At 48.9% G+C, this 13,659-nt stretch overlaps 3 protein-coding genes across 3 annotated transcripts; all 3 read right to left on the reverse strand.

Annotated features, from left to right (window-relative positions):
• Positions 1-256: 256 nt before the first annotated feature.
• Positions 257-4,846, reverse strand: LOC133165687 (SERPINE1 mRNA-binding protein 1-like). Its single transcript, XM_061295526.1, has 9 exons — positions 4,465-4,846; positions 3,695-3,869; positions 3,483-3,623; positions 3,272-3,340; positions 3,070-3,150; positions 2,752-2,929; positions 2,489-2,554; positions 2,228-2,416; positions 257-2,051 (listed from the first exon to the last, which is right to left on the reverse strand). The coding sequence occupies exons 1-9, from the start codon at positions 4,718-4,720 to the stop codon at positions 1,992-1,994; spliced, it is 1,215 nt and encodes a 404-aa protein (XP_061151510.1). The 5' UTR covers positions 4,721-4,846; the 3' UTR covers positions 257-1,991.
• A 321-nt stretch (positions 4,847-5,167) lies between these two features.
• LOC133165689 (3-keto-steroid reductase/17-beta-hydroxysteroid dehydrogenase 7-like) lies at positions 5,168-7,292 on the reverse strand. Its single transcript, XM_061295527.1, has 9 exons — positions 7,114-7,292; positions 6,679-6,882; positions 6,517-6,609; positions 6,317-6,431; positions 6,034-6,228; positions 5,787-5,891; positions 5,655-5,711; positions 5,479-5,577; positions 5,168-5,393 (listed from the first exon to the last, which is right to left on the reverse strand). The coding sequence occupies exons 1-9, from the start codon at positions 7,236-7,238 to the stop codon at positions 5,307-5,309; spliced, it is 1,080 nt and encodes a 359-aa protein (XP_061151511.1). The 5' UTR covers positions 7,239-7,292; the 3' UTR covers positions 5,168-5,306.
• A 190-nt stretch (positions 7,293-7,482) lies between these two features.
• LOC133165690 (discoidin domain-containing receptor 2-like) lies at positions 7,483-12,929 on the reverse strand. Its single transcript, XM_061295528.1, has 17 exons — positions 12,867-12,929; positions 12,516-12,614; positions 11,813-11,915; positions 11,496-11,733; positions 11,180-11,327; positions 11,008-11,110; positions 10,762-10,945; positions 10,455-10,695; positions 10,299-10,364; positions 9,903-10,039; positions 9,623-9,830; positions 9,301-9,557; positions 9,073-9,200; positions 8,746-8,937; positions 8,431-8,665; positions 8,211-8,360; positions 7,483-8,097 (listed from the first exon to the last, which is right to left on the reverse strand). Exons 2-17 carry the CDS (start codon positions 12,589-12,591, stop codon positions 7,963-7,965), a joined length of 2,601 nt encoding a protein of 866 aa, XP_061151512.1. The 5' UTR covers positions 12,592-12,614; positions 12,867-12,929; the 3' UTR covers positions 7,483-7,962.
• Positions 12,930-13,659: the final 730 nt, after the last annotated feature.

Raw genomic sequence — 13,659 nt, forward strand, 5'->3', positions numbered from 1 at the left:
CCCAAACATTACAGCCAGACAATTGGACATATGGAAAACAAAGTAAATTCTAAATCAGAATCAAATCAAAGATAGATCTACCATCTTGGTTGTCTGAGCATTACCTGACGATGGAGCTTCAATTTGTGTCGCGAAGCAAAATGGCCACCCTGCTGAGAGGGATCAGCCCAGGTGGATTGTTCTGCTTCATTCATATTCAGCAAAACATAAGTGTGGGTGCACAGAACATATTGTACAGAACATTTCGGACTTCCCCTTGTAAAGGCTTGACTTCACCCTTTATTTCCAAAAACATTTTACACTAATGGCCAATTCTATAGCATAACTTTGTCTTCTTCTAAACAGATTAACCTTACTAGGCCAGATACACATTTCCCAAAGAGCAGCCAGGACTGGAATGAAAACATGAAATGGCACCAACAAATATTGTACACAATAGCTGCAAACACAAAAGCTGCTAAATGACTGCAAGCATTAAAACCTGCACCAGTGTTTTTTTTTTTTTTTTATCATTTACATGACCACATTTCAAGATGTCATGCGGTCTTCATTTTAGCTAACAATAAAGGAGGCAAGTTACAAAATGTAGAAGCAGTGCCATGATGAATTTCTGCCTTGCAACTTTTACCCGACATCCCCCACTGCCACTTTGTTCTTAAAATGAAGACTTGGCATTCCATTTGGAGACTATATTTTACACTTCTAAAGCAATTTATTAGAACAGGGATGTTTACACAAAGTTTTATAGTCATGTGGCTCAAACAGTCGTATAAAGGGGGGGGGGGGGGCAGCGACAAAACCTTCGGCACTGTCCAATCAACATTCTTGCTACGCTTTAGCCCCTCAGAGCTTCTTCTTTCACAGGAGTTAATGTTCTGTAGATCCTAATTGTTCCGCAACAGCAGACATTGTGCCACTGCACTCATAAAATAACAAGAATAAAACACGCAGCAAAATGTGGTCTGCAGAAACGAGTGGACTCTTCAGAAACGAAGACCGAGAGCTTTTTTTTTGAGATGCGTTGGACCTGTGCGGTCGCCTCGCCCGGCCGGGCACCGGATGAAAGGGACCGATACTTTTTAAGAAACCAGCAGTCACAGTTGCACATTCAATCGCACGCTCACACTTTTGAACAGAAGAAATAAAAAATAAAAGCATTTGTGTAGTGGTCCTGAATTTACAAGTCGTACAGTCTGTATGAGCTAAGAGGACCAGCCTAAAGATACACACTTGTTGCAAACAGGCGGCACATCTGGATCGGGGGGGGGGGGGGGATACAAAGCATTACTAAGCACTGGTCCACCCCCCCCCCCCCCAAAAAAAACTATGCCCCCCACGAAAAAGAGGCATTAACTTTCACTGCACAACAAGCGAAGAAATTCCAAGCAGGTTTTTTTTTTTTGAGTAGGTTGTCACCGTTGCCTCACTTTGTGCCTCTCAAAAAGAGATCGTCAGGATGATAACAATTTTGAAAAAGTCACACTTCAGCTATCTAGTACACGTTTCATATGTAGTGTAGTGCTACCACGTCAGTGTGTATCGTTACAGTGGGGGGGAGGGAGGGAGACGGGGGCGGGGGGGGAGAAGTTCTCCAAAGTCTTCGACTGTAGGCCTCCATAATACTGAGCTGAACGAGGCACCCTCACTGCTGAAAGCCCCAAATTGCAGATATTCATCTTTTCAAGCGGCACAAACCAAACTCGATGGATGAGGCATAATGGCCGAGTGAAAACCAATAAAAACATCCCTGCCTTCATGTTTCGAAATACAAAATGTCCGTGTAGCAAGAGGTCCTTTTTCCAACGTTTTTGTCGTGTTCGCTGGTAAAATCGAGTCGGGGATGACTGTCTTTTTTTTTGTCATTTGGGTTACTTAAATATTTGAGAATGGTGTAAGCATGCAAGCCTTGTAAATGTGTGTGTGTGTGGGTGGGGGGTCAGGGCAGAATAGGGGGCTGATGGAGGAGTCGGCCGGGGGAAACAAAGGAGCCTTCAGGCCAGGGCGGGGAAGGCCTCGGGGTCATCCACGTTGGGGACCGACACACCACTTGCCTGGCAGGAAGAAAACAAGGCATGAGCTTGGGGGTCATTTCAGATAAAACATGAACTGTAGAGGAAAAAGCATTTGTGGAAGAGCCCCATTGTCTCCTAACCCTCCCCTGGCCCCAGCAGCTTTTCCACATGGGTGCTCCTCGGTGCCGTAGCGAGCACATTTTCACCTTTGTTACCTTTTCAGAGCGGGCTGGGCCGCTGCGCACTGGCCTGCCGCCTCCCCCGCCGCGGGCCCCCCTGCCACCGCGAGGGCCCCCGCGCCCGCGGCCGGGGCGGCCCAGGTCTCCAAAGTTGATCTCCAGCTGAGAGGTGATGTCGTTGGCCGGCTTGCGGAAGTGGTGCTCGGTGGATTCGTCCGCAGTGCCCTGTGGGCAGAAGAGCTCGAGTTCACGTGCCTTTTATTTGATTTTACAGCCAATGTGAAGTCGCGGGGGCACCTTTTGGTACAGGCTTTGTGCGTCGACTTCTGTTTCCGGGGCGTCAATCAAAGTTCCGACAGGCCTCTGAAAATTCAAAGAGAGGCAATGTCAACCTGGAGTTTTTTTGAGCAAGACAGAGCGGTGGGGTTTCTATTCAGTTTAAGTGAAGTCACACGTGGAGGACTTTGAAACACTTGACTTGGGCTTGCTTTTTTTTTTTTTTCATCCGTTAGGGGAACATGTACACTTAAAGCAGGCGCGCCCATCTCATCTCAACTCACATCTTCGCTTTTGGACTTGTGCAGCACGTATCCTTTCTTCCACTGGCTGTCGGTACCCTCGTTGGCCTTGCGGATGTTGAACTCCACCTTGGTGCGCTCCTTGTCCTGCATGGCCTTCCACTCGTCCAGCGTCATCTCTCGGGGGCCTTCGGGTTTCACGTCTTCCGCCTCGTTCTCCCTGCCCAGCCGGTCGGTCGGTGCGACAAGTGGGAAGACGTCAAAACGGACACGGCTCTTAGTTAGGAACATGGTCGAGGAAAAGGTCAAGGACAATGTGGGAAAAACATGGCCGGGAAACGACAGGAAGTGAGCACTCACTTATTCTCCGAGCCGGCGGGCGCCTGCTCCTCACCCTCCGTGGTGGTCTCGGCAGCGGGGGCGGGGCTCGGTTCGGCCTCGCTGAAAGACATGAGAGCATCCAGTTTGTCTTGCCCGACCGTCGGTGAACCGAGTCCCAGATTTGACGGGTAAAACAAAAATTGAATTATCACAATGTGCTCGCGTGTGTGAGATATCTCACCTGACTTGCTCCTTCACATTCCCCCAGTTGTGTGAGCCGCTGCCACTGCGCTTCTCGCTTTTCTGATTCCTGAGGCAAGACAAATAACAATCAGTGTGTGTGTGCGTGTGTTGCGTTCATAACTGCAACATAAGTGGAAGTTTGGAATTAAAATAGAATTTATTATACTCATTTGTGTCTCTCAAAGGGAAATTCAACCATCAAGACTCACAATTTGTCAGCGCCGCTGTGTCTGTCAAAGTCTCGTTTCCCGCGAGAGTCGAAAGCGTCCCCTCTGCCCATGCCCCGCCCTCGGCCTCCGCGGCCACCTCGGCCGCCGCCTCGCCCTCTTGGTGGTCGGTCTCCGGAGGGCCTGAAGACAAGCAACAAGAGAAGCTCGAACATGCTCTAGCAATCGATCGGTCCACGTGGGGTGCTTCTCACTTCTCCGCAGGGAAGTCGGCGCCGTCTCCCTCGGCCGGTTTCTCAAAGCGTCGCTCTCGAGGGGGTCTGCGGTCTGGCCGTTTGTCTCCGGGTCGCCCTTCACCTTGGCCCCCCTGCTGCTGCGAGCCCTGGTGACCCTGCTGCTGTTCTGGCCGTCGAGCCACTCGCCTCATGCCTGTGAAGCGCACAAGCGGGTGTAAGCTTTGATGACATCCTTCCTTTTTGTGATGTTGGTTTAAAGTCACGTTATGTGTTTTGATGGGTCGTAACTTCAAAGTTACTTGGTGCCTTGACAACACAGGCTTTTAAGATGCTTTGACAGTTGGGAGGTTTTGGGGGTTTGTCTCATTTATAAAAGATTTAGATCTCAAATACATTCAATGCACCCTCACTATTATAAAAAACGCCATTCTTGTTCACTTCACCTTTGTGCAAGCCACTGCTGAATTTACACATCTCATCAATTCGTCCATTCGCCAAACGTTAATAAACGTGCGTCCTCGCCGGTGTTTATTTCGAGACGCGCGCCGAGCATCATCCGGAGCAGCGCACACATTCTAACGGGATGCGTCGGTCACAGCCGGACTTGCACGCACGAGACGCTGCCTGTGACCCGAAAGTCATCTCAGTGTGTCGGACAACAATCAAGCAGGCAGGCGTGGGGGCTCCGTGTTGACCTCCCGCCGAGTGACGCTGTCCAGCAACAGCTAGCATGCTAGAAGGACAGTTGAGCATCACACCCAAACACACACGGAGAGGTGTTTGTTTACCTTCTTTTTTCAGCGGCACCGGCGGTTGGGGCTCGTCCTTCTTATCCGCGAGCAGGTTCTTCCTATCCTTCTGTGACTCCTTCTTGGGCGGCTTGGAGGCTTGAGCGGCGCTCTTAGCGGAGGCAGCGGCGGCCGCCTCCTTCTTCTTGTTCTCGGCAGCTTTCAAGATCTCCGACGGGTCCGACTCGTCGTCCGGTAGCTGATCGAAGCGGTTGGTTACGACGCAGCCGAAGCCTTCCTGCAGGTGCCCGGGCATGATGGCGCCCCTTCAGCTGGATTTACCGCCGATTTGAAGAGGCTTGATGCGAGCGAGTCGCTGGATGCTGACACAAGATGGCTGGGAAAGCTGCCCCTTCTCTTCCGGTGCGAGACAACATCCGGGACACAGTGGAGGGGGGGGGGGGGTGTACGCTGAGATGCGCGCGCACACACGCCTGCTATGTTTTTATTGACGTCACGAAGTGACGTACTCATGTCCTCAGAGAGTCATTTGCGTTTTAATTTCCCACGGGGAGTCATGTGATTAGAAAACAGCATTGCCCTAACATGGGCAAATATATTCAGGATTTGTCTTTTCTTTCCTGAGCTCTCTTGCGGATGTTATCAGAATGCACTTTCAAAGTTGAAGTCATGGCTTTGATTTTTTACGCACCACTAGAGGGAGCCCATGTACCACAATATCACATACTCATTAAAATAAGACTGTAGGAACAAGTCAGTTTATTGAGTCATAATCTAACCAGAGAATTTAAAAAATCCAACCTAATTTTCACAATATTACGTCTTTTATTTTGAATATAGGACAATATTATCCAAATGTAAGGAGTAAACTGTTTTGCTTGTCAGCAACTGAGTCTTTTCCTGATGTCTTTCTCCAATTCAAGTAGTTTCTCATAAAGCGCCTCGCACATACTGTCGTCAATGTCCATCTGATAGAACACAAACAATAGTTTGGGCACGGTGCCCAAATGTCAAGTGTTCTATTTGTGTGATGGAATTCTGCCAGACACTTACTTGCCGTGGCTCCGTGTAATTTGCGCCAAGTCCTGATGTTAAGCTGTGATATTTTGCTCGTGGGTCCAGAGCCTCTGGCGCTTGAAGGAACAGCCAATGCTGTGGAAGTCCATTTCGAGTTACGCTGAAGTATGTTATTTCTTATTAACCCTTATGATGGCTTATTTGTGACATACCAGTGACCCCGCTCCGTTATATGGCGTGAGAGTAAAAGTATTGGTGAAGATCCTGATCTGCTCAATAAAGAAAACAGCAGGTGACACTTCAGAAAAAGCCAGAAAGAACAGCAAACATCACATAGCACTCACCAGCCACATGAATGGCATGATTAAAGTCCAGAAGAAGGAGGGCAGGATACCGTAAGTGAGATTGGTCATCACCAGTCCAGGACATATGACGGAGGAGAAAAGCCCCTGGTGGAAATGAGGAACAAATCTTTTACACACAGAGCTATTTGCATCTTGCGGTCAGAAATTTAAAAGCAAAAAAAAGAATTAAGAACTAGCTACCTACAAGTGCGGTGTTTGCCATGACGTTCTCGTGCAAGAAACAAACCTGGCTGTTCTTGCGTCTGTTCAGGGCCACACTGAGCATGTCAGAGGCATACTTGGACGAGCTGTAGGGCTCCGTCCCATTTTTGTGCTGGATGTCCTCAATGCTGAAGGCAGTGCGACGGGCGTTACTCGAAGAGGTCCACACCACATGTGACGTGCGACCCGCCTCGCACAATAGAGGCTCCAGCTCTCTGACCTTGCACAAGAACAGGACTGTCAAAGTGCTTGGTGTCGCTAATGAAGCGATATTAACAAAATATCTGACTGTTTGGTTGGGTCAGTACCAGGAGGAAATGACCAAATAGGTTTGTGGCGAAAACCTCCTGGAGACCGTCAGAGTTGAGGCGGTCCTGCTGTGTTAAGAGACCCTCCGCTGTGGCAAACATGTTGATGGCCTTACTGTTGAGGGGAGAAAACACGGGACATCAATGCAGAGACTGTCAAAAGTGGCCCAAATGAGATTTGAAATAAATTGGACTTTTACCTTGAGAACAAACCTTTGAAAAAAGCTTTTACATCCACCTGTGGATTGGGCATTATTCCTGCATTTAGATACAAAAAGTCAATTCTTTTGTACCTGCAGAAAAAACGATAAAAATTAATCCATTGAGCGTGTCAAGTGTGTCACGATTGGAATGTATCTGACCTGGATTTGAGTTCTCCGGCAGCAGCGAGCACCGACTGCACAGAACCCACATCCAGCTGCAGTAGATCCACTCGGGCCTTGGCGTGAGACGCCAAGAGGACAGAGCGGGCAGCCTCGGCCCGGTTCATGTTTCTGCACGCCAGACACAAACGGAGCTGGATGTGCTCGCTCAGAAGCCTTTCGCATAAAGCAAAACCGATGCCACTACAAGAAGAAGACAAAGATACTGTTGATGACAGTGCTTTTGGTACCAGGGCCATTGTACATTCATTTCATGGAATAAATATTTGAATTTAGGTTAAATGTAACCAACCACCCTTTCAATTAGATTAGGTTCCGAAATCAATTACTGAGGTTTATGCAATCTGAGGTGGGTTAGCTCACTTGTGATCATGATGAGTTATGATGACAATATGAAAATTACGTGTGAATTACCTGTTCGCGCCGGTTACAATGACAACTTTCTCCATGTCTGACTGGTAGTTGTTCCCGTTCGACCGACAATACTTTACGAATGAATAAACCAGACAGAACCCGTTCGAGGGCGGTCCAATTCCCATGGTGCCATGGTTCGATTCCGGTGTAAACAAACGAGCCAATCCACGTGGACTAGGCGATAACGTGGTACGAAGGCTAGCCAATCAGCTTAGAACTACGGCGAGCGACGAGAGCCAAAGCAAAAAGTATTGCGCAATAAACGATAAAAATATACAGCATGTATTCTGTATTACCGTTAGTGGCCATTAAAAAATCCCATAACATTTCTGTATACAATAACTTGACAAAATAATTAAAGACAATGCATTTTCTGAAAAGCACTTTATTTAAAATGTTTAAATCCACACCTTTTATGAATCTTTGTTTCTATCTAATATAGTCAAAGAGCTATTTTATCAAGCAGGTCAAAATGTCGCTTCATTATTAGACAATTTATATTTTACACCTTCATTTATTGCTATACAGCAACAAATATTCAAATGAGTAAAAGATTATACAGAATATGATTCATGAAAATACATTATAAAAGCTCAACAAATACTTCCAACCCCCATCATAATAACACTAACCTATAAAGACACCAAAGTACAAAATAATAAATACATTGAGTAATTTAATATGAAAACAGTATATCGAAAGGTATATTCAGTTGCCAATTTATAAAATACACAGTCCCATGGTCACTAGCTCAAAACAACTGGTTAACATTTCCAGGGTTGATTGTCACTCAACATTTGCACAAAGCAAACCCTGCGAGTTGTGCTTCGCAGACAAAACGGACATCTTTTACGCCAAGTGCTCCACCAACTGACTGTGTATGTCCTGAAAGCTCGGCCTCTGTTTGGCATTTCTCCTCCAGCAAGTCAACATCAGGTCATGATACAGGCCGTCGGGACAACAAGGTGGCTGTGGCAGATAGACCTGGACAAAAAAGATATTGTCACTTTAAAACAAAAAATGCAAATATACAGTATTTCCTGCATCTAAGTCCGAAAATGAAGATTGTATAAGGTGGCCAAAGGTGTGCCCCTCACCTGTTTTCCGTGGTCCCTGAAGAACTCGCCCGTGTTCTCAATCACCTGCTCATCAGAGAGGTGGGCGTAAGGCTGCTTCTTGCAAAGAGTCAAGATTTCCCACAAAGTCACCCCGAAAGCCCACACGTCGCTAGCCATGGTGAATTTGCCCTGAAATCAGGTCAGAAATTCTTTTAGGACCGTCTGGAGTTGGACTGGATCGCTCCCTCAGAGGACTCACCAGCAGAATGCTCTCCCAAGACATCCAGCGGATTGGCAGTACAGCTCGGCCCTGGATCCGGTAGTAGTCCCCGCGGTAGAGGTTGCGACTCATGCCGAAATCGGCAATCTTGATGGTGTAGTTCTTCCCCACCAAACAGTTTCGTGTGGCCAGGTCACGATGGACAAAGTTGAGAGAGTTCAAGTACTTCATACCGGAGGCTATCTGCACGGCCATGTCTATCAGTTTGCTGTAGCTAAAGGGCAAAGGTCAGCGAGACGATAGCGGTGACGGACGCGCACCCGAAGGCGCATTCGATGTGATCGTCGAATCTACCTGACCATCCTCTCGTCTGCTTTCTCCTCCCGTCCTTCCTCTTTTAGTCGGAGGAACTGGTTGAGGTCTCCGTTCTCCATGTACTCGGTGATCATACAAAGAGGCTCGGTGTCCACGCATACGGCCAGCAGGCGGACAATGTTGGGGTCCATCAGGCGAGACATGATTCGGATCTCCTCCAGGAAATCGTTCCTTAGGTGTGCCACAGAAAAATGTTCACCCCATCAATAAACGCAGAAATCGTTGTCTGTAATCATTTTTCTGATGCTTGTAGATGGAAACATCCATTTTGTGCTCAAGTGATAAGAGAAGCAGCTAGCAAGTTACCTTGCGTTCCTGTTGGCATCTTCTCGCAGCGTTTTAACCGCTACAAGCAGGGGTGCTTGGTTTGACCCTTCTCCGGACGACTCGCCGTCTAAAAAGGCCCGCATGCCTTCTGCTTCGCACAAGTGCACCTAAAAAAACATTTGGAACGTTCTGCTTCGCACAAGTGCACCTAAAAAAATTTGGAACGTCATTTTCAGACATCCAAACCTCAAAATTCAAAGCACGCACCTCTCCAAACTGCCCCTCTCCCAGTTTCTCTTTGAATGTGAGCTTGTCCCGGGGGAACTCTCTCACGGACGCCGCCGCGTCCCCGCCACCGCCGGCGAGGAGATGGAGGCTGACAGCCGTGATGGATCGGCTGTTCCCGCCGGACCCCTGCAGACTGATAATGTCCGCCTCTGCATAGTGGGGGGCGGCGTCCGAAGCGCCGGCGAGAACCCCGTAGGAGCTGCTCGGTCCTGACGCGTGCAAGGAATCAACGCAACCTGGATTGATTGCAAATTGGATTGATTTCCTCCATTTAGCATTCATCTGCCATATGTGAGCTCACCCAGGTGCTCGGCGAAATGCGCAAACTCGGGCAGTCTCCGGATGAGACGGGAAGGTTCCTGGTAGTCGGAGCAAAGGGGGAAGATCCTCTCATAGGTGGAGTTGGAGGTGGAGACAGAAGAGGACATGGATGAGTCCTGGAAGGAAAAGGCCCTGGTCTGAACCGCCAGACGTGCCGTGAGTTCCTCGTCGAGGATTCGCCGCGATGCCTGTAAAACGGACTTTGAGTTACCGGCAACGCAGACGAGGAAAAAGATCACGCTCAAATGACCTTGGCGCACCTTCTCAAGCATGTTTTTCCACACCTGCCGCCACAAGATGATAACGATGATGGTCAAAAGGATCGCGATAATGGCCACCAAGCAGCCAATCAGGATCCTTGTATTGCTGTCATCCAATTTGTGAGTTGGGTCGTCCCCTAAACAAGATGGAGAGTAACTAAAAGGACTCTTGCGCAAGGGTCCCATTTAATTGTCTGATTTGCAACCAGCAGGGGGCGTTGTCTGCTTACAAAATGAGCCGTTTCGGGTTCTTTATGCAATTAGCTGCCCTTGTGGACTGAATGGAGGGGGCATGCTTAGCATCCGCTCGATTCAAGCAATGGTACACAGATTAGCGCTTTTGCTAACATCAAATTCTGCTTTTACAAGTCAGTGAGTGAGATGAGCAAAGCTAACCCGGTAGTGTGTTAGTTGGATGCCCATGCTTCCGGGGAGTCAGAGATGTGTTGTACACCGCCGAGCCTGTCGGGGGAGAAGATGAAGATGGAGGCGACAGCATCACCAGCCGCAAAAAAAAAAAAAAATGGACAGAAAGACATGATGTCGTGGCACCTGACTGGAAGGCCACTTCGCTGAACAGCATCCAGAGGTCACTGAAGTGAAAACGGCATTTGATGGCCACGGCGGTGCGGTCCCCGAGGGGCACGGTGACAAAACGGGCGCTTTGGCTCACATAGTCGACGGGCGGCCTGAAGGTCATCGGCTCGGACTCCCAGTCGGAGCCCGAGCGGAAATAACAGGTGGCCTGTCTGAACGTCCGGACCCCTCGGCTGAACATGTTATTGCAGTGAACCTGCGGACGACAACTGCGGCTAAAGCGCCTTTTTCTTTCGTTCATTTCTACACTTTGTCTCATCACCTTGACGGAAGTGAAGTTCCGGATGCGGTCGAACTGAAAAGTCATTTCCACGTAACCTTTGGGCCAGCTCCTGTTGCTCCAGCCCACGTAGTCGTACCCCGGCCACATGCCGTGGATGTGACTGTGGAGAAAATCGTCCAGACCCCAAGTTCCGTCCGTCAGCTGGCCCAGACCCTTGCTCGTTCTAGAAGCGACAAAAAAAATGGTTGGAATGAGCTCCACGTAGCGTGCGTAGAATGTCCTCACTTTTCCGCTGCTGCTCCGTCATACGCCGAGTCATTGAAGTAGACGTCCAGGCCTCGATAAAGCATTTGGTGCCCCTCTGGGATGGTGTAAGACATCAGACCATCTAAAAGCAGAAACCGTGGTAAAAATCCAAAAGTCAAAGTGACCGATTGAGTTTCAACTTTGGACCGACCGAGCCATTGGCAACCGTAGAGCTCGACTCTCATGCACGCTATCAAAGAGTGGTCGGTCACTGGCATGAAGCGCACGTATCGAGCGATGATGGGAGGTTCCAGATCCTTCAGCACCACATCGTATGCGTTCCTGTTGCCCTCAATGACCTAGTGGAGGAAAGTGGAGGAAGATTTCAACGCAACAAAGACCTAAGTGAGTGCTGCCCCCTTGTGGTGGATGAGGGCGTTGGCTCTCTGTACATTATTGACTGTCACTGAAGATGGAGGCGACCAGGATTATTACAGGTGCCCCCCCCCCCCGAGGCGCTCGCTCACCTGTCGCCCCTTCCGATCACTCCATCCCAGCCAATCAATGCCATCGCGACTGTACTTGATCCTATATCGCTGGGCAAATTCATTCCCCATGCCGTCAGCGTGGCGCCCTTGCGTGCCCACCAGCGTGACGAAATGCAGCGAGCGGAGGTCCACCTGGAGGTATTCTTTAAGGCCGTCGGATTCGGCTAAAACGTCAGGACACCAGGCCCCGTCGCCGTCGCCGTTGTCCGAATCGAGCCTGCGCGGGATCGAAACAATCCGTTTGGTTGCTCGCGTTTAGAAGGCGAAATAACAAAAGGAAATAAATAAGAACATGCCTCCCAAATTTTGCAGCAGTCGACTCAGACCACTGACTGGAAGCGGAGATGTCCTCATCCTGAATCTGCCCACCGGTCATACCCAGAGGATAGCGACACATTTCTACAAAGACACAAGGCATCCTTCATACGTGTGTGTGTGTTTTGCCAGTCCCCTTCCTGAAGCTCCACAGCCAAACAGAGGCGTGACTGTGTGAGTGCCAGTCTCAGAGCTAGTCCACTTTGCTTCCTTTTTTTTTTTTGCAAAGTTCCACCACATCCACGTGAGACACGTTTGGCTCGCTCATATCAGCTTTCCACCTCCGTGCTAATTTCAACCATGCAAAAGTCACATCCACCACGACTTGCTCCACCTGGCTCCTGTCGACGTTCCTAATAAAATGTCCGTTACATTGAAATCCGTCTGTGAAAATGTTCAAAGTGGGCAGTGTGTGTAGCTGTGTGCGCTGCCCACGACTACGCCTAAAAACCGCTCGTGAAAGGTCTGCCTGTTCGCACCATATTTGCTGTCTTACTTTGGGTAAACCACACACACACACACATGGTTCTGCACTCCGAGCCCGACCTGATGTCACTTTCCTTCTCCGTCTATATATGCCAAGGTTAGTTTAAGACCACACGTGTCACATAAGAAAGCGAGCTGGTCTTTGTGGAACTTGTGCTGAAGATACAAACACCAAAGAGAGCAAGATGGATATCTAACCTGGGTTAACTTGACAGCGTACGGCGGCGAGCAGCAGGAGAAAGACGACATGGCGGGCAGCCTCTTTCCGCGCCATGACGTTTGAGGGCCTGCAAATGCCTGCAATGACATTACAGTCCCGTTCGTTCTGGTGGGATGCAATGCTTTGCTCGCTCGGTACTTTTTTTTTGTGGAGCACATTTCATACACAAGGCACAAACAAGCAAAGATTACAAAGGTAGCTGATTCGAATTACTGAGAGAAGAAATGCTGAGAACCTTTAAACAAAAGATTTCAAAACATCGAAAAGCAAAAAGGAAAGAATCGCTTTCCGAAAAGGTTACGAGCTGCGAAAAAATGGATCAGTCTTACTTGAGTTTGCGACTAGGAAGCCATCAGTCTCTGCAAACGATCTTCATCTTCGACTCGCTGGACTCTTCTGGACTTTATGGGAGTGGAAAGAGGAGGGGGGTGGACGGAGGCTGGTGGAAGGAAAGTGAGAAAATAACACTTTGGCTTTTGGAGGGGGAGGCCAGTCAACCTCCCACTATTCCACCTGATGCTTGAATTTTGCTCTGGAGAGGGAGAGAACGCTGACTGTCGTCAGGCGCATCTTATTTCAGAACTTCTTCAGAACAATCTGGAGATTTTTCACACGCTGCTTGCTCCAGGCCATACATGTCATATTTCCAATATTTCCATTCAAGTCCATCTAATAAAGGATTACGCACGCTAAAAAAAAAAATCGTGGTATTAAAAGATTTCCTCTTTGCATGGAGCACTTTGTGTAAATCCATCTCCAGTTCAGCTGGATGTTTTTGAGAAGTTCCTCCCACCCTCTAATGCCGTAAGCACGATCGGGAGTGGATGATTCGACACGGGCTTATCCAGCTGCTCACCCGAAACGAACGAAGAAGCCATGAACCAACCAGCTTAACTTTTGTGGACGGCCAAAGAGTCACATAACCTGCGGGAGGGGTCAAGTGGGCTTGTCGGAACATAAAATGAAAGTCATCTTCGTCGACCCCAGGGGGTCTAAGCCCACCATCATTATCGCGTGTCAAGGAACCACCCAGGGCGTTAACGAACGAGCGAGCGGGCGCAATTTCTTCCCTTTTAGCGCCTTCTATGTATTTGCGGGACACACGAGCACACGGAAGACGAG

The sequence above is a fragment of the Syngnathus typhle genome, linkage group LG13, assembly GCF_033458585.1.
Source record: "Syngnathus typhle isolate RoL2023-S1 ecotype Sweden linkage group LG13, RoL_Styp_1.0, whole genome shotgun sequence".
In the NCBI taxonomy this organism is placed as follows: domain Eukaryota; kingdom Metazoa; phylum Chordata; class Actinopteri; order Syngnathiformes; family Syngnathidae; genus Syngnathus; species Syngnathus typhle.

Bases quoted from the DNA above. Each gene is read 5' to 3' on its own strand.
- LOC133165687 (XM_061295526.1), bottom strand. From the start codon at position 4,720: ATGCCCGGGCACCTGCAGGAAGGCTTCGGCTGCGTCGTAACCAACCGC. The intron at 3,870-4,464 runs GTAAACAAACAC...TGCGCTTCACAG, and splicing joins GGTGCCGCTGAAAAAAGAAG to GCATGAGGCGAGTGGCTCGA. The intron at 2,930-3,069 runs GTGAGTGCTCAC...CCGGCTGGGCAG, and splicing joins CCCGCCGGCTCGGAGAATAA to GGAGAACGAGGCGGAAGACG.
- LOC133165689 (XM_061295527.1), bottom strand. From the start codon at position 7,238: ATGGGAATTGGACCGCCCTCGAACGGGTTCTGTCTGGTTTATTCATTC. The intron at 6,229-6,316 runs GTACTGACCCAA...TTCTTGTGCAAG, and splicing joins TATTTGGTCATTTCCTCCTG to GTCAGAGAGCTGGAGCCTCT. The intron at 5,578-5,654 runs GTATGTCACAAA...GGACTTCCACAG, and splicing joins ATAACGGAGCGGGGTCACTG to CATTGGCTGTTCCTTCAAGC.
- LOC133165690 (XM_061295528.1), bottom strand. From the start codon at position 12,591: ATGGCGCGGAAAGAGGCTGCCCGCCATGTCGTCTTTCTCCTGCTGCTC. The intron at 10,696-10,761 runs GTGATGAGACAA...TGTCGTCCGCAG, and splicing joins GGAACTTCACTTCCGTCAAG to GTTCACTGCAATAACATGTT. The intron at 8,938-9,072 runs GTAACTTGCTAG...GGCACACCTAAG, and splicing joins GATGCCAACAGGAACGCAAG to GAACGATTTCCTGGAGGAGA.